This window comes from Mirounga leonina, unplaced genomic scaffold (genome assembly GCF_011800145.1).
Source record: "Mirounga leonina isolate KUSES-001 unplaced genomic scaffold, KU_Mleo_1.0 Mir_366, whole genome shotgun sequence".
Taxonomy (NCBI): domain Eukaryota; kingdom Metazoa; phylum Chordata; class Mammalia; order Carnivora; family Phocidae; genus Mirounga; species Mirounga leonina.
In genome coordinates this window covers 8,489,538-8,513,604 of record NW_023270709.1, presented here as the reverse complement: position 1 = coordinate 8,513,604, position 24,067 = coordinate 8,489,538, and the positions used below count along the sequence as shown (strand labels likewise).

Here is a 24,067-nt window from a genome sequence, read left to right as displayed (position 1 = left end):
GGAAGGAAGGAAGGAAGGAAGGAAGGAAGGAAGGAAGGAAGGAAGGAAGGAAGGAAGGAAGGAAGGAAGGAAGGAAGAGCTGTTGTCATTGAAGAGAGATGGTGCCTGAAGCTACCAACACCACCACTCAATCATCTCCTCCTCCACCCCCCAACACAGTGACTACTGAGCTGTTTTTGCAAATCCCTAGAGTGTCATGGGTGCAATTTGACATCCACTACACCAGTTCCACCTACAGCTAAGGTTGATCACCACCAGATTGTAGCTGGGGGCTTGTGGTTCATAAAACCTGGAAAGAACTTTACTCAATAAATAATTATTTTCCTTCCCAAATTTAACTCTCCATCTTTGAAGCTAGTTCATGTTACCTAAAATTTATATCCAGTAGTCTTCAAGAAACTATTATAAACAGGATGAGGCATAAAACTGTATTCTACAAGAGTTACAGAAATCCTAGCCTTTATGAGAACATAACTTTTAACAATGAAATTTAACAGAATATAACAAAGAGAAGTTATTTCATCATAGCCATATATAATGTGCACACAGTATAAGAAAAATACCTTTACATACTTAAAAAGAAGCAGGAAATTGGGGCATCTGTGTGGCTCAATCAATTAAGTGTCTGCCTTCGGCTCAGGTCATGATCTCAGGGTCCTGGGATTGAGTTCCGCATCGGGCTTCCTGCTCAGCGGCAAGTCTGTTTCTCCCTCTCCATCTCCATCTCCCCCTCCGCCTCCCTTGTGATCTCTCTCACTCTCATTCTCTCTCAAATAAATAAAGATCTTTAAAAAAATAAATAAATAAAAGAAGCAGGGAAAAAAATTAATTATATAAAATGTAAACATATGTGTTTCAGGAAATTGGAGAATCAAGAGATGTCACTTTTCTCTATTTTCCAATATCAGGTGAAAATCTGTCCAGTTCCCCAAGACCAAAATTGGAGAGAAATCCAGTATTGGTTATGCTTTAAGGCCCTTCCTATCTTTTGAGTTGTACAGGAACCTGGGGCTTATTCTGACCCTGGGGTGGAGGTCTACCCAGCATGACCCTAGCACCAGGCCCTAACATCACAAAACCAAGCACAGGCTCGTCCTCCTGCAGTCATCCCATTGAAAGAGCTTCTCATCCCAAAAGCACTACTTCCTGACTGGATTTCCCACAGTCTCCAGTCCCTGATGGCTCAAATTCTGAATCATTGGCCTCAAAGAGCATTCCCTTTGCCTTTCTCCATATTTGAACAAACCCAGTATAATCACTCCCCATGGGCCTAAGCCTGGAATTCAGAGATACCCTACCCCACTGAGCACAGAATAAATTTTAACTATTCTCTCCTCTAAGGTACATACATGGGAAATTTCTAAACATTTAAAAAACTATAAGAATGAATGAATGAATGAATAAATAAATAAATAAATAAATAAATATATTTATCCTACTTCAAGAATTAGATACAATAGCATCTTTCATATCTGCTTCCAGTCTCTTTTTATGAAAGATCTTTTTTTAATTTTTTGGTTAAAAAAATTACAATGCTTGGAGGGCCTGGATGGCTCAGTTAGTTAAGCATTTGCCTTCAGCTCAGGTCATGATCCCGGGGTTCTGGGATCAAGCCCTGCATCGCATCAGGCTCCCTGCCCAGCAGGGGAGTCTGCTTCTCCCTCTCCCTCTGCCCCTCCCCCTGCTCATGCTCTCTCTCTCTCACTCTCTTTATCTCTCAAATAAATAAATAAAATCTTTTAAAAAATTATAATGTTCTCTAAAAAGAACTTAGACAATTCAGAAAAAATATAAAGATGAAAATCTTTAAAAAATCTTTCCTCAAAAAAATCAACCCAAATTGTACCACCAGACAATAACCATTATTAATATTTGATGTACATCATTTCAACTAGATACATAGATATTTAAGTAGGTAAATGTTTTAAAATCATAAATGATATTGTACTATAGATGCTAATTTAAAAAGTATTACACTTTTTACAGCTTTGTTAAGATATAATTAACATACAATAAAACAGCATATATTGAAAGAACACATTTTGATAAGTTTGATGCACCCATGAAATCATCACCAAAATGAAAATAATGAACATATCTATCATTCCCCAGAAGTTTCCTTTGTAATTTCTCCTTTTGACGAGTCTCTGCTTTCTCTGCCATCCCCAGGCAATCATTGCCCTTCTTTCTGTCATTACACATTGATTTATATTTTCTAGAATTTTACATAAGTGGAATCATGCAGTATGTACTCTTTTTTGTTTAGCTTCTTTCAGTCTTCTTTATCTCACTTTGAGATTCATTCATGCTATTGTTTGTATTCCTTTTTATTGCTGAATAGTGTTCCATTCATTCTTCTTGCTTCTTCTTATTGCTGAGTAGTGTTCCATTATATAGAAGAACCACAATTTGTTTATCCACTTACTTTTTTTTTTTAATTTTATTATGTTATGTTAGTCACCATACAATACATCATTAGTTTTTGATGTGGTGATCCACGATCCATTGTTTTCATATAACACCCAGTGCTCCATGCAGTACGTGCCCTCCTTAATACCCATCACCGGGCTAACCAATACCCCTTCCCCCCTCCCCTCTAAAACCCTGTTTGTTTCTCAGAGTCCATAGTCTCTCATGGTTCATCTCTCCTTCCGATTTCCCCTTCATTTTTCCCTTCCTTCTCCTAATGTTCTCCATGCTATTCCTTATGTCCCACAAGTAAGTGAAACCATATGATAATTAACTTTCTCTGCTTGACTTATTTCACTTAGCATAATCTCCTCCGGTCCCATCCATGTTGATGTAAAATTTGGGTATTCATCCTTTCTGATGGCTGAGTAATATTCCATTGTATATGTGGGCCACATCTTCTTTATCCATTCCTCTGTTGAAGGGCATCTCAGCTCTTTCCACAGTTTGGCTATTGCGGACATTGCTGCTATGAACATTGGGGTGCATATGGTCCTTCTTTTCACTACATCTGTGTCTTTGGGGTAAATACCCAGGAGTGCAGTTGCTGGGTCCACTTACTTTTTGATAGACATTTAGGCTGTTTCCAGTTTTGTTTTGTTTTTTTTCTCTTACAAATAAAGCTAGGATTATTCATGCAAAAGCTTTAGTATAGATATAAGCTTTTATTTTTCTTAAATACCTAGGAGTGGGACGGCTGGGTCATATGATAGGTGTATGTTTAATTTTTAAGAATTTTGGCAGAATTTTTAACTGCCAAAGTGGTTGTACCATTTTACATCACCACCAGGACTGTATGAGAGTCCCACATATTCACATCTTCCCCAACACTTGATATGATCAGTCTTTTTAATTTTCGACTTTCTAATAGGTGTATAATGTTATATCATTGTGGTTTTAATTTACATTTCCCTCTGACTAATGATGTTGAGCATCTTTGGTTGCATTTGTTTGCCATCCATGTATCTTCTTTGATGTGGTATCTGTTCAAATATTTTGCCCGTGGTTTTAAATTTTATTCATTTTCTTATGACTGAGTTTCTAGTGTTCTTTACATATTCTGAATACAAATCCTTATCACAAATGATTTACAAACATTTTCCTTCACTCTGGACTTACCTTTGCACTCTCCTATGATGTCTTTTAAAGAGCAAAAGTTCATAATTTGATGAATTCCAATTTGTAGATATTTTCCTTATGAATCATTTTTCTTTTCTTTGCTTTGCTTTTTGGTATTATATATAAGAGATCTTTGCCTAACCAAAGGGTATAAAATTTTTTTCCTGTTTTCTTCTGGATGTTTTATAGTTTTAGGTTTTATATTTAGGTATATGATCCATTCTGAGATATTTTTATATGGCATAAAGTATGAATCAAAGTTCATTTCTGCATATGAATATCCAATTGTTCCAGCACCATTTGTTGTAAATATTATCTTTTGATCATGAAATTATCTTTATGATTTTGTCAAAAATTAGTTAACTATTTTTCTGGAGTCTATTTCTGTGTTCTCTATTGTGTTCCATTGGTCTGTTTGCTTGCCTTTATGCAAAATGTTGTCATGCTATTTAATTCAAAAGTATTATGTTTAATTTTACTCAAATTCTATTTAAGTTTTATTTAATCTTATTAAATTTTGCTTTCACAGAAATAAAAATCTGAATTGCAACAGAAGACATTGTTAAACATCAAATAAATGTTTCTTCACTACAAGAAATACTATTTCTTAACAGATCCCTCTAAGATTATTTAAAAAACCATTAAAAGAATAGATTAATTATATATTTTTAGATTATGTTTTAATATTAGATGATATCAATTAACTAAGAGAGCCTGGCACATTAAAACATCAGCACTTCCATTCTCCCTCTCTTCTTTCCTCCCTCATGTCTAATTTTCTTAAGATTGTTATTATATTATCAAGTTTTAAAATTCATATTCATTCTGATACTATAATTCCCAAAAGTCTTTAAACTTATATGGGTTTTTGTCATCACTGGATCTTTTACCACAATGTCTTTGTTTGTGGATTCTTTGTTTGATTCAGCCCTTAATTATCTTGATATCACTTTTCAAGTAGTTTGGTTTTAATGGGTACTAAATTCCCTGATATTCTTCATGTTTGAAAATGAGTGCTGGCCGCCTTTATACTTGCAGAACCTCTTAGCTGCATATAAGATTCTTGGGTCAACCTTTTTTTTTCTCAGGACTGTGCAAATATTGATTGACTGTGTTTTGCCATTGGATGGTGCTGTGGAGCAGTCTAAAGGCAGCCTTATTTCCTCCCTTGTTGCTAATTTGCATTTTCTGCCTGTATGACTGAACAATTATTTCTTTATTCTTAAGTTCAAATACCTTAATTAATTGAAGTTCCTAAGCAATGAGAATTCTGCATCAAATCACATCGGAACACAGATTATTCCTTCAAAGTATAGATTCCATTTTTCCTCAGTTAGGTAAAATTTTCTTATAAATATATCTTCTGACTCATTTGTTAGGTTCTCAATTTTTTTAAAGATTTTATTTATTTATTTATTTATTTATTTATTTATTTATTTATTTATTTAGAGCATGAGCAGGGGGAGTGGCAGAGGAAGAGGGAGAGAGAGAATCTCAAGCAGACTCCACGCTGAGCTCAGAATCCAACTCAGGGTGCAATCCCACAACCCTGAGATCATGACCTGAGCTGAAATCAAGAGTCAGACATTTAACCGATTGAACCATGAGATACCACATTGTTGGGTTCTCTATTTTAAGGATATTAATTATCCTTATGTTGTATCATCCTTTTTTCCCTAACTGTTATCTCATCTCCAAATAATTTCATCTCTTTATATTTTTCATAGTATTTCCTTTATCTCAAGCTTTTCTTCTATGTCATTAATTTTTTTATCATTATTTAAATTCAGTTAGCCAACACCTAGTACATGTCATTAATTTTATTTTTTACCAGTATCTACTCTGTTTCTTATAGCTTATACTTTATTTTTAGTTCCATGATCATGTGATTTGGTCCTCAATTTAGTCTTTTAAGTCTGTGATCTCCTAAGATTGTGAGAAAATTCTTTATGTTTCTTAATTTTATTTTCTTCTAAGTATTATTTTTTTCATATTCTGTCTCCCTCTCTTTCCCCTTTCTCTCTTCCTCTCTCCCTCTCTCTCTCTCTCTGTCCCTCCCTCCTCACTGCTTCTTTTCTTTTTACTCATGTTCATACTTGCAGAATTCTTCTCCACATGTCCTGTTTGCTCTAATATAGTGTAGGTGAAATCTTGACACATCCCAATTAAGATTAGTTTGATTTTTCCTCTGAACTACAGTTTGAGGCCAATGTTTTTCATTCCATCTACTCTCAAGTATGTTAAGAAATGTTGGAGGGTGGGGGGAAATGAGAGATGGCAATGTCTGTTAGAATACATGGGCTCTGCTCTTTCTTTTAAGGTTCTGCTATATTTCTTATCTGATAATCCACCCCACCTAATTAGAGGTTTATCTCCTTTCCATGGGGGGGTGGGGTAACTCTCAGGCTTTATGTCACTTCCCCACTCTAGTTCCAGAATGTCTACCTCTTTAGAGATGCAGACCCATTCTCACCCATTTCTCCACAGCAGTTGTTCCCACTGTTCCAGTCAGAACAAGGAAAAGATTGGCATTTTAATTCCACTAGTTTCTTTCCAGATTTTGAAATACAAATGAGAAGTCTTATGATTTTGTGGACTTGCCAGTAGGGCTTCTGAGACTGGTGGTGAGGGTCAGGAGCTGAGGCATGCTGCCTCTCTATTCCAATCTATAACCCCCATTTTTTCTTGGAACCAGATTTTGAAGTTTACTGAATTATGTTATGCCACTGACATTGCTCATAATGTCTTTGGAAGGGCCTGGTTTTTCACTTTTCCCATATTGTAGGTATTATGAGAAGACAATTTAATGTAGTTGAATAACACTCCCTGTCCAAAGTCCTGGGCTCATATTGTCTCCTAGACACTCACTGGTGAGTGAAGCAAGACATTTCATTCTGACACTGGTCAGAGTTCATGACAGGGTATTAAAACAGTCCATTGTGGCATGAAAAAGAACCAGCATGCCCTTAAAGTGTCCCCAAACATATCTTGTTGTCTAGGGAGGGAGATATTACTTTAACCCTTTACATGTGTCACTAGAGACTTACCTCTTTCCGTGTCTGAGCCCCTCAGAAGTCAATATTCTAATTAGAAAACAGTAGCTAATCTGACCCAATGCTAATAAATGAGAGTTGTGATTTATCTAGCAACAGGGAAACAATTCAGCATTAACAATTAAAAGTCTGTAGAGAAGAGAGCTTTTTTTTTTTTTCTCTCTCTCTTCTCCTTAGCTGATTGGGTTCAGCCAGATGCTATAAATAGTCCTCTAGTTAATGGCTATCTGTTTGAAAGTCAGTCATTAGAACCATAGTTTAGGAACTTTTACCTCTGAGATTCATAGGCTCTATTCTATTTCTCAATGATAAGGGTAAGGAAATGGTGATGTAAGTTAAACCTGAATCTACTTATCCACAAAGACCAAACTACATCATAGCCTACCAGGGTGCTCCTCAGGCTTTGTTATAACAGATACAGATTTTTAAATAATCAGTTCAACTGCAAGGAGAAGTATTAATCATAAATAGAGCCAAAATGGTTGACTAAACCCTGTTGCATTCTAGTCATTTTCATATAGTTATAGGATAAAGTCGAAGTTTACATCAAAGGCATGAGTTTGCAATTAGCTGAACAAGGTCCTTCAGAAATCTCCAGAGAATTACTTTTTCTACATTAAACAAATCAACTGAGTAGTTACCTTTACTTTAACCTGAACAAACAGATCAAGGGGGAGAAATAGTATGTCTAAATCAAATTGAATGGTGATCTAGAGAACACTTTCCAGAAGGACCCTCTTTGGGAAATGCCACTCAGTGCTAGAGTAAATCTCATATTTCAGTGGAAGGTTTGTCATTCACAGTAGAAGCACATTTTAAGTGTTTCCTTTTGGTATTTTCTATTTTACCCAATATGGTCTACTTACATGATACCCATGCAGAGCTCCTAGCAGGTCCCTGAACCTGCCATATTGTTTCATGACACCAAGCATTTATTCAAACTGTTTCCATTATGTAGATGACCTTATCTGGTCCTCAACCACTCAAGACCTAGCTTTCACATAATTTCCCCTATTCAGCCCACTACCACCACCACCCTCCAACCTGAGGAAACTTATTACCACCTCCTTTGGGCCTCCACCTTATCTGTACATCTTTCTGTCTTAACATTAGTAAACTTTAATTCCACTTGATTGGTTTCTTGTTCATCTCTCCCCAGGGAGAAGGTCTTATTCCTATTCATATAAACAATAACTATATGCTTGTTGAATATACAAGTGATTATTCAACATTATTGAGCACCTGCTCTTTGCCCATACTTGCTAGAAGTAAAAAAGACATAGATTTTTTTTAAATCTCTAGTCTCAATGAATTCATGACCCAGTGGAGGAGACTAGACTCCTCTACAACTAAACTCAGTAAGCCTAAGACAGGGGTCTGGACAAGTGCTGAGACTGAGCTGTTAATTGGCAAGGCAGCGAACATGTAAAGTCCCCATGTTTTAATATATCTTCTATAGTTTTCATGATCCAAACACACCTGCTTCAATCATATGTTTCACATTGCTTGCTAATGTCTTCTTGGCATAGTCTAAACCTATGCTTCTCAAATTAACATTCACAGAAATCACCCCGGGATTTTGTTAAAATGCAGACTCTGATTCAGTAGGTCTGTGGCAGGCACTGGGCTTCTGCATTCCTAACAAGCTCCCAGAGGATGCCACAGCTGCTGGTCCACAGACCACACTTTGAGGATCAAGGCTCTAAACACTTGCCATGTCAACGCATAAACATAGTTGAAGTGGCATCAGTTTTTGGAAAAGCTCCCACTGCTCCTTACCTAGGTAGTCTTCTAAGTATAATTAAACATGATGAAAGTTACACCAAGAGAAGTAAGATTCAATAGTGTCTCCCCGCAAAAAACTGATGACTTGAAATGGTTACTTCTTAGTCTTTTTAATTTCTAAACACAAGAGGTCTTCGTTCCTGCACTTGAGGTCTGCTGCTACCAGAACTCTGTGGTCTGAATGTGTAGCGAGATTTTCCCAAATCTTCAAGATTGCCATTTTTAAATCTACCCCATACTTATAATACCCAGGACCTTCCTGCAAATGGAGGTCTTTTAACAAAACTACAAAACCTTAATCACCTTAAACAATCATAAAGGACAAATGTGGTGAAAAATGAAATTAAAGAGAATTTTGGAAAATAAATACCAAGCATTTTATATATAAAAAAACAATCATAAAAGAAATACTTTTTTAATGCAACTTGCTTAAAATAAACATTGTAAGGTATCCATGGAAATCTAGTTTCTTATTAACTCTTAATGGTTCCTATGACATCTATTTACTTTTTCAGTTTGTCAGAGCCTGCAATTCATCACCAAAGTCAAAACTCACTAGACCATGAGACTTTGGGCCCCCACTCTACCTATACATTTCTGTCATGTGTCAGTTTTGAATTCTCCTTCCACAAAGGCAAGATCCCTATTTGATCCCTACTTGAGCTGTCCTCTTTTGCAAGTGTTCTTCCTCTATTCCTCATGACTCCAACCAGACCAAGTGTCCTGTGCATATCTTTTCCTAAGCATGTAGAGAAGACATTACAAGTCTTCGTAGTTGCTATTCAACACCATCTTAATTACAGTAATATGTTATTTGAGAAGCAGTCTTGGTTATTTGGTTATCTTGCACAGTTAGTTATTGCATCACTTTCCCTGACAACACAACAGTGAATGAAACAGTAGTAGAATTGTTTTTATCATACAGGACATTTGGAAGGCACTGGATGCCTTCACTTACTTGATGTCAGAGTCTGGAGAGAACTCTTCTAAATGTTCTTTCTTCCTTCTTACCACTCATGGTCTCATTTAGGTTAATGCCAAAGATGATGAAGGTGTCCTTGTTGGATCCTGGGACAATATCTATGCCTATGGTGTCCCCCCATCAGCCTGGACTGGAAGTGTTGACATTCTGTTGGAATACCAGAGTACTAAGAATCCAGTCCAGTATGGTCAATGCTGGGTTTTTGCTGGTGTCTTTAACACATGTAAGTAGCCAATTGAGTAATACCTTTTTTAATGCAAAAGGAATTTTACTTCAAGACACTTTATCTATAAACTGGCAAAGAGACCTAGCAACCCCGTTAGCTCTCTAGAATTTATAGATGGCTATTCTGGGTTGTAGTCAATGCATAATTAAATTGTACTGGGCCAAATATGCTCATAGTTTCTCTTTGACTGCAGAATCTTTATAGAAAGAATGATGGACTATTTCCTACATAATCCATCATTCAACACCCAGAGAAATGGGGGTCCCAGGGGCCAAGAAATGATGTGAGGGAAAGGATATGCCATTTTAGTTTCAGTAACCTCCCACATTTTAAAAAGATTAAATTAATAAAATTTAAAATGATAAATAATAATAGATATATACTGCTTATTTGTTATTGAAAAGTGTTATAAATATGTTTATTAGCTTATTATTTACCACTGAGAGGTTTAATAAATATATGCACTTAATTTTTACCCTGGTTGTGGGAGGGATTGTGACAGGTGGTTTCATCTCCATTTTTACATGGGAATCTCAATGCCCCTGAGCAATTAGATATCCGAACTTAATAAACAGTCTTTACTCCCCACTTTCCCTTCTGGTTTTTAATCTACCCAACATCTAATCTATAGAGGAAAACATATGGGAACAGAATTATTCTCTTCAGCTCCATGCATCATTTTTTGAAATGCCATTTGCCTGTCTAGGCCCAGACAATATTATTGTTAATTCAGTGACTATTTTTAAAAATACATTTATTTCAGTATATCTTCATCATTAGTAACGATTTTCATTCACTTGCCATTTCTACAGCCTTGGAGAAAACATTAAGCTCAAGTTGGAGTGTCTGTCTGCTTGCTCATTAATAAAGAATGTTTTACCTAGTTAGCATTTTTCTTTTAATCAGAAAAATCAAGGAGGGGCTAGAGGCTGGAAGCCAGGATGAGGCCATTTTTTATAAATGATCATGAAGCCTCGCAGTTTTAGCTCAAAGTTGCAACAGTCCAAGATTAGTCAGTGATCCAAGTGGGAAGAAATTATGCTTCTTGTGCTTTTGTTTTTCTATGGTATTAAACTGAATAAGATTATTTTCTTAGCCAGTAGAGCATACCCAAGGGCTAAGGGAATATATTTTCTGAGAGCAATAAAGGCCAGTGTATCAGTTTCCTGGGTGTGCTGGTCTCTGAAGTTCTAGATAGAAGCTGAACTTCATGATGGGCTAACAATTAGAGGTAGCCCCCCTCCCTCACTATTCCCAAGCCCAGACTATGTAGAGGGTGCCTGATGGGAGCAGCTACTCTTAGGAAATGCTTCCAGGAAAACAGAAAGGACCCTCTGCCTATGTCTTCCTGCTGTCTAGAATTTCACTATCCCAGTGTAATTCCTTCAGGCTTGGAACCAGGTAAAATAGTGAACACCTTCCATCCATTTATGCCTTTTGTATGAAAGGGTCATCAGATCTATCCCTGAAAACAGGCTTTGGCGGTAAGCTAAGAAAAAGGCAGAAGCACATGTGAGGAAGTCACAGTAAGAATAGACCCCAAGAGGGAAGTTGGAAGGAGGGAGGCATAGGTGTCTCCTATGGGAAGCCTCCCAGTGTCAGGCTTCACCTGCCTTAAAATTATGAGGTCAGGCAAAATCTGGAACAATTCTCATTCTGTGAGTTAGTGGTAAGCCAGAAATAGAGCTAGAGTGCCAATCATCTTACTGGTAAAACTTTGGCTTGAATAGGGACTGTGAATCAATACAGGAAGATGGAAGTAGGAAGCAGGTGCTGGCTGCCTTCATTTTTGTTTGGGGTATTAAGATTAAGTCAGTTAATGAGGACATTTGAATGCTACCAGACTCAAGTTTGGATTTCCAAGTTGTTCTATTGAAGGAGGTGGATAGCCTTTGGTTAAAAATGCTAAACTATTCTGAGAAAAAAAAGGCAAGCCAAGCCATTAATCTTAAAATTGTCAGCTGAATTATTTTCAATGAGCCCTGATGTCTGGCATCCTGGGAGCCAGGGAGGGCATTTGGATTGAGTTTAATCAATAGGTACATATGGCAAAAGATGCATCCAGGTAATTTATTATCTAGCAATTAAAATGAATCTGTGGTGTCACCCTCCACCAAGTGTCATGAGAGCAAATTCCAGCCAGGAGAGCAAACCCCACTGAGGACCTCTGTTATAACTTCCTATTAGCTGAGGGTTTTTTGTTGTTGTTGTTCCAGTTAATTTTTTTTTTATTCGTTTCAGAGGTAGAATTTAGTAATTCATCAGTTGCATATAATACCCAGTGCTCACTCCATCAAGCACCCTCCTTAATGCCCAGCACCCTGTTATCCCTTCCCCCCACCCACCACCCCTTCAGCAACCCTCAGTTTGTTTCCTAGAGTTCAGTGTCTTTTTTGGTTTGTCTCCCTCTCTGATTTCATCTTATTTTATTTTTCCTTCTGTTCCCCTATGTTCATCTGTTTTGTTTCTTAAATTCCACATACAAGTGAAATCATATGGTATTTATCTTTCTCTGGGGCACCTGAGTGGCTCAGTCAGGTAAGCCTCTGACTTCGGCTCAGGTCATGATCTCAGGGTCCTGGGATCAAGCCCCGCATCAGGATCCCCACTCAGCAGGGGAGTCTGCTTGTCCCTCTCTTTCTCTCTCTGCCCCTCCCCCGGTTTGTGCACTCTCTCTCTCTCAAATAAATAAATAAAATCTAGCTGAGTTTTTCAAAAAATTTTATTTTCAGGAACATAGTCCTATTAGATGGACTAAAATAATACTACTTTAGTGATTTTATGATTAGCAACTAAACAATTAGAACCCCATTATTGGGATTTTAGTACTTTTATTCCATTTATTCTGAATGATCACACAGCAAGGTTCACTCCATAGTCCTGAAGCTTGACAATAGTCCCCTTTCTTCAGTAGGGAACATCTGATAACACGTGCAAAGGGTTTTTCTTTTTGGTAAAGAAGGAAGTCCCTTATGATAAGGGATTGTTCACTATATATTTATTAAATTTTGGTGATGGGTTTTGTTGTGGTCTGTCCTTTCCTGCAGTTTTGCGATGCCTTGGGATACCAGCAAGAGTCGTTACTAATTACTTCTCAGCCCATGATAATAATGCCAATTTGCAAATGGACTTCTTCCTGGAAGAAGATGGGAACGTGAACTCCAAACTCACCAAGGATTCAGTGTGGTGAGTTTGATTTACAAAGGCACTTGCTGATATCAAATTAGAGTGACAATACACATTAACCACAAGACAGAATGGGTCTGATGTTTCTTTCTCTTCTATTTTAAGGACTGTTCAATACCATAGGCAGAAATGTCTGATTGGTAGAGATTGCTTTTAGCGAATGAATGAGAATTGTTACTGCACAGGCAGTTTCCGTTTCTAGTAATAAAGATCAATCATTGCATTACAACAGCAACCACTGAAAAGGGTCATGGTTTTAGCTATGCCTTTAGGCTAGAGCCCATTCTAGTTCCTCTCTACTTTAGTATGAGAATATTATGGTGAGTGGCAGAGGTATTGGACCCGAGTATTCTCTATGTCAATACTCCAGGAATAATATAGCCAACATTTATTAAGCACTTACTATGTTATGTACCAGTGTCTCTGTGTACGTGCTTGTATTTTATTCTTTTAACAGCTGTATCATGTGGGTGCTTATTAGTATCTCCATTTACAGAGGAAGAAACTGAGGCCCAGAGAGGTTAAAGTAATTTGCTCAAGGTCACACATCTGATAAGCTGAGAATAAAACACAAGTACATCTGACCATTAACCACAATTTTTTTTTGCCTTTGCAGTATTAGATTGTTCTCTTTTTTTAAAGATTTATTTATTTATTTTAGAGAAAGAGGGAGAGAAAGAGAGTGCACAAGTTGGGGGAGGGGCAGAGAGAGAGAATCTTAAGCAGACTCCCTGCTGAGTGTGGAGCCTCACCTGGGGCTCGATCTCACAACCCTGAGATCATGACCTGAGCCAAAATCCAGAGTCAGATGTTCAACTGAGTGAGCCACCCAGGTGCCCTTGGGATTGCTCTTTGAATGTAAAGATGTGGTTCTCCGTGGTTTGTGACCTCATCTTTCAAACAGAGATAGGAATGGGAGTAAAGTTGAAATTGTCACTAATACCAACCACATCATTCTTTCATTGCCCTGAGCAGCTACACCACAAGCTGGCTACAGGGGGTTTAAGATCCCAAAGAAATTTCCTATGTCCATGGGACCCACTCAGTCCAAAACAATATTCTAAAAAGAGGGGAGAAAACCCAAACGTAAGGGATATTTATGAAGGTCTGTGTGAGGGAAATTGCCAGGCTCTGAACTAGTTGGAATATCCAAGCCAAAAGTGTGTCACCTAAGGTTGTTCTTTATAAGTAATAAAGTGAAAAGACTGTCAGTTGTAAAAGCATCCAAATGGGGATGGGAAGAAGTTACGAGCTCATTTGAAGAGAAATTAAAAGTTAGAAGTGCCTTAACTCTCCCGTGTTACAGGAATGGATCACAGTGGTAGGAGCAGTATTAACTTGCCAGGACTGGTAAACACACTCATTGGAGGATGTGGAAAGAAGGAAATCGGGGAACTAGCAGCAGAGTGGTACTATGAATAAAAAATAGTGCAGTTCATTTGGAGGGAATGAGCTGAGCAATGGTAAGCAAGAGAGTACAGGCAAGACAAAACCTCACCTCTGTAAATTGAACAGCAATTTAAAGCATCATTTCAGCCCTTGGAATTACAGTACAGCAGCCCAGCATGTATATGGAATAACAAAAACAGACCAAAATAGCTGCCCCAAAAGCCTGTTGTGACAGTAGAAAATAGCAAAATGAGAATTATTTGGTATTCTGTTCTGTGCACCTTTTCTTACACACACACACGCGCGCGTGCGCGCGCGCACACACACACATGCTTAATGCCTTGGTAGCCAACTGCAGTTTGAAATTATTCCTCCCTATTCCTTAATCTAAATGCTTCCACCATGAATCCCCATGGGCACCCTAACAAATAACCCCATGAAGCCCTAAACAAAATTGATAGCAAATTGTGAAGCTGATCGATCTTGCTCTTGGTAACGCTCTCATCTTTCGGCTTCCTACTCTGAATTCCTTTCCCTGTCCCTGTGAACTGCTGCTCCCTCATTACCTTCCACAAATGTCCCATCACCCTGGGACTCTGTTCCCTGGTCTGGGGGCCTCACCCATGCTCCACCAACAGACCATTGCCCTGGGCTCTTATTCCCTCCCCTTGTTTGGCTCATAGTGGGCTTACAACATATGGTGACTGTCATCTCACTAACTGGCTGACGTGAACTCAATTTGGGACACGTCTGACCATGGAACACAAAGATTAAAGGGCTCAGTCAGGTCTGAGTCCAAAGCCTGGCTCTGCCACTGACCAGCTGTGTGACCTTAGACAAGGCATCACCTCTCTGTTCCTCTTTCCTTCTCTTAAAGTAGAGATGACAGAATTTCCTATTTCACTCAGCCCAGAGCAGAGCATAACAGGTGCCTAATGAATGTTAGCTGTCATTATTGCCTTCATTATTAGTCACGCAGCTGGAATTTCTTGGAGGCAATATGTTGCCATCAACCTAACCACATTGAAGCAGTCAGAAAAAAAGAGGGGTGTCCCACGTCCTAAGATGACTATGCCATTTCTGTACCTTTGGGGTATTTTTAAAACAAAAGCAGAAGTTTATGTCTCCCCTCCCACACACACACCCCAGTGCAAACACTAGTGGACCCTACAAACTATAGAAGTTCCGTAAAACCAAAAGAATCTCTAGGGCCCTCCCTGATTGAGAAAGCCAGTGGGGGCTTTCCCTGGATACATCAATCAGTACATGGTCACCACGGCCACACCACCACACAAGCTCTAGCTTTGAAGGTTACTTGCTGTGTGACCTCGAGAAAACGACTTCACCTCTCTGAGCTTTAGTTTCTTCATCAGTAGAATGAGGGTAACCATTTCCTGATGGGGTAGCTGTGACATTTAAATGAGGTAATACAGGTAAAGGACTTACCATAGTGCTAGGCCCAGAGGGGATGCTCCTCGGTGCCTGCTAATGAGATTAGTAATAGCCAGGCATGAGAAGCAGGAGGGGCCTGAGCTATAGCTTGGTGAGCAAGCAGGGGGCAGGGCAGAAGGCTAGAGGCTGAGGTGAGGGCAGGGAGGACTTGGTGGGCATCAGCTGACCATTGAGAAGCCAGCACGGCATGGCTGACAACACATGGCCTAACGAATTTCCTAGCAGGGGTCTCAGGAGCAAGTGGCCTCCCCCAAGCCTCCAGACTCAATTCCTTCCACAGGCTCCAGTTGGACAAACTCGCCCCAACTCCCTCCTGGTTTGTGCATGGCTCTTGCCTTCCCCGCCCTGCCCCCTCCTCTCTTCCTCCTCTCTTTCTAAAGGCAACCATGAGAATGACTTCTTGCTTTCTCTGTCTTGTACCTCTACCATCTCTTTAACACTGAGGTATCCTGATGGTACACAGTTTGTGGTGAATTAATTTGTCCAGCTGGGTCTCCATGACCGTGACCGAAAGCATCCTCTTCGGCCAGGTCCAGCGTGGCCCAAGCAGAAGTAAGCCAGTACAAAGAGTTCAGAGAGCCAGCGCAAGAATGCTTTCAAGGGCATACTATGCGTGGCCCTCCCCAAGGCCATGGGGGGCGGGGGTGCAAAGCATGGATTTCAGCCCATGCTCTGACTCTTCTCCCTTTAGCACCAAAGACCATGGAGGGCTGACTGCTTATGTCCCTGCTTCCTGGTTTGGCACCTCAGGTCCCTCCATGGTGGATTTCCCCTCTGAGAGTGCCTCACCTCACAGGGAGCGGCAATTTTGCAGAGTGGACACACTGTGGATGCCCACAGAGGGAAGAGGCTGCTTCTTAGAGATTCAGGAGAGGGAGGGGCCAAGGAACCTTAGAAGGGCACAGCTGGGCAGAGTAATTGGACCTCACTGTAGCAAATGAAATTCTGAGTGGACCAATGCAAGGTAACATATCCTGGAAGGAGCAATTTAAGCCGCCTGTCCCCCGTGTGCCAATGGGTTTTGAATTATGTGTAACCTCTGGGGGAAGGCAACTATGAATCACTGCGGACAGTTTAATGAAGATGCTTGCACAATGTTTAGCTGCAGTGCAAACAGTGAATAGGGAGATGAAGGTTCATTGAGGAGGGAGAACACGGCTCACTCCGTGGGCACGGGGTAAAGTGATGGTTTGGCCTCACCTTGCAAGAAAGAGCTCAGTTTGATCACCTCATTATATGACTATCACAGTGGAAATGGAAACAATTTCAAAAGAAAGGGATGGTGGCACTTATTAGTGTCATGAAGGTTTTTCAGTGAAAGGCTCTTCTCCTTCTAAATGAAAGCATTATCCTGTGTCATTTTTGCTGTAGAGGATATAGTCAGATTTGATGATTCTGGGCTGAAAGAACTATGCCCACCTCTTGGCTGGCCCCCACCAGACTGCAGCCCCCATGGGGGAGAGCAATGTCTGATCTAATTTGGTTTTGTTTGTTTTGCCAGCATGTAACAGGATGCAGGGCATAGAGCAAGGACTTAATAAATGGAATTGGTTGGAAAAAATTTTTGATGCTCATTTAACTGAATAAATGTCATTTAATTCATTCAACAAACACTATTGTGCACTATTATGTCCAAATACCAGATTCTAAGGATTCAGAGAGAAATAAGAGTCACGTCCCTTGAGGAGCTAGTTTGTGGGTGAGTCAATCACATATAGAACCCTATAAAAAATATAAGGTAGGTTGTAACATGAGCCAGGAGGCATGGAGATGAGGGGAAGGGGCTGCCATCCTAAGCCCAAGGGAGCAAAGGGAAAGGCTGTTCACATGGGAAGTGGCCATGGACTCAAAGCCATTATCCGCCCTGCAATCTTCTGGTTGTGCTGTTCACAGACGGAATGCCCAGGAAGTGACCTTAGCCCACAGATGAAACTCAGGGGTATATCTATAAAAGTCAAAAGCCCTGAGATGAGACAACCTGAGAGAGAGCAATCTGCTTCAAGGACCCAGCAGGAAGGAATGAAAGCTCATACAGAGTTAGCCTCTATTCTTATGACCACAGTTGTTGAATATCAAAACTCGTTCTAACTCACCTTCCAGCCCCTTGCCACTCCTGCCTTTATATCAAGAACTCCTGGCTCTTTGCCCACCTTCCTGAAGAAGCTAATGCCCCCAGGCTGTGCATTCAATGAGGAGCAGATGGAGTTAATACTCTTTAGGGGTGGGGATGCATTCTTCCGTCCTTCCTTCCCGTCCTCCACCTATCACCACCTCTCCTACTTCTCTACCTTCTAGGCACTGTCTAACCCTGAGTCCTTTAAGACAAACCCACCCCTCACTCTTAGTTTTAGAGGGTCCAACAGCCAACAGTGGTCCAGATTTCCTCTTGGAGCCAACAGCTTTTGAGACCCCGTGACTCCTTTTTGTCCAGCTTCTAAGCCCCTCACTCATATGTGCTGCCCATGCACTCAGGAGATGAGGAGAAGTGGGCTGAACACACGTGTGTACACCCAGGCCCATAGCTGACCGGTCAGCCTCTCAAGTTCCAGTTGATTAGCCAAGTGGCAGGTGTAGAAAACATCGAAACTCAGAGTTTTAAACAGTTTATATGATATCAAAGATAATTGTGAAAACCATGAGTACCGCAACAATTAGCAAGTCTTTATTTCCTTTTATTGCCTTTTCATTTGAAATTAAGTAGGGGTGATTAAACTGGCTTTTACAATTTTAATTTTTTTTAATAATTGTGAACTAGCAAATTTGTATTTCTCAGTTTCAACTCAATGTTGCAACTATCTAAAAATTAGTCAGTGATCCACGTGGAAAGTAATCACAATTTTATTTTGTTTTTCCCCAGGGCATCATGGAAAAACACCAAATCAAGTCAAATTATTCTTGTAATTTTGCCCTCCCTCTCTCTCTCCATGGTGCAAGACAATATGATTAGCTCTGCCACTGATTAGCTGGGTCACTTTGGGCAAATGGCTTGATTTCTCTGGACCTTAATTTTCTCTTATATAAATGTATGAGTTTGGTCTTAATGAGCTCCCCCAAATTTTTTAATAAATTTCGCTCTTCTTCCAACAAGGCCTTTCCTCCCATATGCAGCAGGTTCTACCCCTCGCTCTGTGTGAAGACCTGCTCACCTGCACAGGGCCAGCTAGGATCCGCCCATTCACATATAGGTGCTGCTTTGCAAATTGACTTCCCATCAGCTCCCAAGAGAAGAAAAACAAAAAACAAAACAAAAATCAAACACACACCACAGAAAAATTTTGTAGTTGTAATTTCTGGCCTCAGTGGATCTGGTTCTTTAAAAAAAAAAAATCCAACTTCCTTCAGTACTTGTTGGAAAGAGTACAGTTGTTATTGTTTTATTTTTTTCACTCCAAATGCAAAAAACTCTGCTGCAGTGGGTAGCATTGAATCTATAAATAAAGCTCTTTTGAAGCAAGTTTGAGAATGGAAATTAAACAGCCTTCACACCTAGGGGCCAGCACTGGGTATAATACTGATCCCAATTCTCATTGCAGTCTCTGCACTTGGCATAGAGGTTTGACCATTGTAGGCATGTTTTTGAAATTTAGATCAATCTATCTTGTACCTTGCTATAGATGCTCAGTGTGTTCCAACTAGTTAGACCTTCATGGTGTCAAATTATATTAAATTTTAATTCCTGTATGTGCAAAAAAGAATTATACAAAAATGAATTCCAAATATAAAGGTAGAGAAAATTTTCTGAATATGAACCAAACTGCTTAAAGATGTTTAAGGGTTTGTAAAATTAACCGGTGATGCATCTAGGTTACCAGTTCTGAACATCTACCAAAGATATTTCTTTTCAAGTATAGATTATCTTGTTAACTGCATTACTGTCAGCCAAATTGTTTTTGAGGAAATCCCCTAGAACAAGATCACGAGCTCTGTCACTAGAGAACTAAGAATATACACTCTGAATCTATACCAGAGTCTTAAAGAAAGGATGGAAAAAGTTATTTTCCACCTCCAAAGAATCAAAATAGCTCATGCTTATGGAATGCTTTCATTGTGCCAGGTCCTGATCTAAGTGGGTGGCATGTAGTAACTCATTTAACCTTTTTAACAACTTTCTAGAATACTTGCTATTATTGTCCTCATTTATAGATGAAGAAACTGAGGCACACAGTAACCTAACCACAGTCACCAGCCAATAAGTGGCAGAGCCTGAATTACAAACCCAAGGGGGGTTGACCCTAGAGCCCACTTTTTTTTATAACACCTTTATTGAAATATAACGCACATATCAGTAATTATAAAATTGTGTTGCTGGGCTTGTAATGTAGAAAGATGCAATCTGAATTAATAGCACAAAGGACAGGGGGAACGGAACAAAGTTTTTGCATGCAGTTGAAAATAAGTTGGTATTAATCTGAACTAGAGTTCTCAGTTAGAATCTTATAACCCCCAGAGAAACCACTAAGGAAAAACTGAAAAATACATAGTAAAAAGAAACAGAAAAAGAAATAAAATGTATATTAGAAAACATCTTTTTACAAAGAGTAAGGAAGTAATGAGGAATAGAGGAAGAAAAAAACATAATACGTATAACAAGGAATTTACAAAGTGGCAGATGTAAATCCTACTTATCAGTAATTGGATTAAATGTTAATGGATCAAATATTAAGATTTGTTTTATGGCCTAACATATGGTCTATTCCAAAGAATGTTCCATTTCCCCTTGAGAGATGTATATCTTGTTGTTGTTGGGTGAGATATTTTATAGACATCCATTAGGTCTGGTTGGTTTATTGTGTTGTTCTAGTCTTCTATTTCCTTGCTAATCTTCCACCTGCTTGTTCTTTCTGTTATTGAAAGTGCAGTATTGAAGTCTCCAACTTTTATTTGTTAAATTATTTTTGTTTTGTTTGTTTGTTTATTTTTATTGAGGTATAATTGACATATTATATTAGTCTCAGGTGTGCAATATAATGATTATTTGTGTATATTGCAAAATGATCACCACAGTAAGTCTAGCTAATATTTGTTGCCATACATAGTTACAAAATGTGTGTGTGTGTGTGTGTGTGTGTGTGTGTGTGTGTGTGTGAGATGAGGACTTTTAAGATCTCATCTACCAACTTTCAAATAACTGGAAATTTGTACCTTTTGACCCCCTTCACCCATTTTGCTTACCCCCTACTCCCCATCTCTGGTTGAATTGTTAAATTGACTATTTTTCCCTTCCATTTTGTCAGTTTTGCATTTTGTGTATTTTGGGGCTCTCTTATTAGATGCAGATATGTTAATGATTGTTGTTTTCCTAATATCATTACCCTTTAATCATTATAAAATGTGCTTCTGGGTGATGTACTATACCTTGGCTAATTGAATTTAAATTTTAAAAAATGTCCTTCTTTGTGTCTAGTAACAATATTTGTCATAAAGTCTATTTTGTCTGATATAAATATAGAGCTCCAGTTATCTTTTGGTTCTTTTGCACAGTTTGTTTTCCACCTTTTTACTTTCAACTTATTTGCATCTTTGAATATAAAGTGCATCTCTTAGATACAACATACAGTTTTGTTATCCATCTTGCCAATCTCTGCCTTTTGATTTGAGTGCTTAGTCTACTAATATTTAAGGTAATTACTGATAAATAGGATTTATAGCTGCAATTTTGCTATTTCCTTTCTATATGCATTATGTCTTTTTTCTTCCCCATCCCTCCATTACTTTCTTACTTTGAGTAAAAAGATATTTTGTAGTATACTATTTTAATTCTTTTTCTATTTCTTTTGACAATATATTTTTTAGGTTTTTCCTTAGTAGTTTCCCTGGGGACTACAATTTAAAACCATCATTTGAAACAACTTAGTTCATATTAATACCAATTAATTTCAAAAGCATACAAAAACGTTGTCCCATTCCCCTTACCTTTTGTTCTGTTATTGTAATACAGATTGCATCTTTCTACATTATAAGCACATCAACACAATTTTATAATTACTGCTTTATGAAGTTGTCTTTAAAATCAGAGGGGGAAAGAACTCAAACAAATATACATTTATATATACTCTTTTGCCTATTTCTCTATGTAAGTTACCTTTGCTTCTTTTTTGAAGGGTAGTTTTTGCTAGATATACATTTCTTATTTAACTTTTCCTTTCAGCAATTTGAATATATCATCCCACTGGATTCTAGCTTCCATGGTTTCTGACAAGTAGTCAGTTTTAATCCTATTGATGAACTCCTGTACACAATGAATCACTTTTCTCATACTGTATTCAAAATTCTCTATTTTCAGCTTTTGACAGTTTGACTCTGAGGTATTTAGGTGTATATATCTCTCTTTGAGTTTATCCTTTTTGAAATTTAACTTCTCAGATGTATATATCAATGTCTCATCAAATTTGGAAAGTTTTTAGCTATTATTTTTTTCAAATATTCTTTCTGCTCCTTTCTCTCTTTCCTTTCCTTCAGGGACCTTCACTATGAGTATGCTGGTACTCTTGATGGTATCCCACATGTCTCTGGGGCTCTGTTCATTTTTCTTCATATTTTTTTCATTTCAATTTACTTATCTTCAAGTTCACTAATTCTTTCTTCTTTGTGTCTACTCCAATCTGCTTTTGAGACCCACTAGTTAATTTTTGAATTTTTCATTCTAGTTATTGTAGATTTCAACTCCAGAATTTCTGTTTGATTCCTTTTCATAATTGTTATCTTTTCATTGATATCTTCTGTTTGATTAAATATTACTCAGATAGTTTTCTTTAGTTATTTGAACCTGTTTATTATACCTGATTTAAAAATCTTTGTCTAGTAAACCAATGTCTTGGCTTCCTTAGTGACAGTTTCTCTTGACTGTTTCTCTTCTCTGTCTTAGCCATTTTTTCATGCTACAATTAAAAAGTAAAACAGATAATGAAAAGAGGGGAAGCTATCAAAAGAAGAGAAAAAAGTAAAATTTAAAAAATCATTATAATAAGGCTGCTATAAAATGTTCTTAATAAATATTCAAGAAATCAGTACCTGGAAGCTTAAGAAGAGAGTGGAAAGGCTCAGGACTAAGGAAAGACACACTCCCAGAAAACTTTGTAAATGGAAACAAGCTTCTTAGGTACTATGGTACAGTATATGTAGTTGAATACATCTGGGCTGGCATTTATCCAGTATGTACAGGTAGGAACATACAGCATTTATTTAGACTGAGTGTCCTTTCTGATTGGTTGCGATTTCCAGTTGGTTGTGTCTGAGCAGTTACTAATTATTTTGATTATCACCTCTTCTATAAATACACCTCATAGTTTCATTTTGGGAGTAATATCACATCTCCACCCACACCCCCAACTTCAAACCCCCTGATTGGGGTCTCTCATACTACAGAAGACTGTGCTTAAGCCGATTTCACAATTAGCATTGGAGGACTCCTTCCCTGCAAAGGACAAGCAAAAACAAATACCTTCATTACTTCTCTTTTTTTCTTGGTGGGCAGTTGGTTTCTACAGAAGGGTTGTCTGGGTCTCCACCTGATTGGACCTCCAACCCTTGACTGATGACCCCAGAGAGACTTTAAATGCCTTTCCTGGTTTCAGCATTCCAACAGTTCCTAACAATGAACAGCTGCATTCTGAAGTAGTGTAGTGTTCCCAGCTCCCAGCTCCATAAAAGATTGCTCCAGCATGCCTCCCTTTCTCTGAATAATTCCTTTTCATTGTTTTGCTTCATTACCTTTCCTAATTGACAAGTTTTTTCTTGGTCCAAGCTTTCATTTCCACTTTGGAATGTCTTGCTAGAAAAGCCTCAGAATCCACCAACTTGCCTCCACTTCTTTCAACAACTCCCATACCACCCCATGCCCACCACCACCGGAATGGCCAAAGCTCAACAATTTCAGGGAGTGCTGTAATTTTTGTCACCAATAGCATTGCCTGTATTGAAAGTATATCAAAACAGCCCGGGAAGTGGGGCTGTGCCCATCTGCCACAAACACACAATTTGCAAGATAGCTAAGTACCTTTCTTCCACCCCCTACCATTTTTAAAATAAAAGAATTCAAAGATTTGTTTACACTTGAAGTTGGTCCAACACATTTCCTTGAGGGCTTTCACTCAATCTTATTTGTGTTTCCCCTTGAGCCATAATAAAGCTGCAGAAACAGGGTTACAAGCCCAAATCTCTTTGTTCCCTTGTAGGAAAACATTCCTGGACAAATTGCAAATGAGATGACCCTGTGGAGGATTTAAGCAGTTAGCCAAGTTTAAGGCAGTAAAGGACTCCTTGCTTATATTATCCACTTTATTGTCTTTGAACATCTAGCATGCAGAGCCCCAAAGCCCATTTTGATTGCAGCTGTGTTCTCTGTCTACTTCTCCATCATCCCACAGGCTCTTGCAACTCCAGATGTGACCTTATCCAGTGGTTAAA

The 24,067-nt window shown here is 38.6% G+C and overlaps 1 protein-coding gene across 1 annotated transcript in view; it reads left to right on the top strand.

Annotated features, from left to right (window-relative positions):
* F13A1 (coagulation factor XIII A chain) overlaps positions 1–24,067 on the top strand; it is a 162,388-nt gene that overhangs the window by 87,388 nt on the left and 50,933 nt on the right. Inside the window, exons 7-8 of the mRNA XM_035030792.1 lie at positions 9,457–9,631; positions 12,682–12,820. Coding sequence (XP_034886683.1) covers positions 9,457–9,631; positions 12,682–12,820 — 314 coding nt within the window. The remainder of the gene's footprint in view (positions 1–9,456; positions 9,632–12,681; positions 12,821–24,067) is intronic.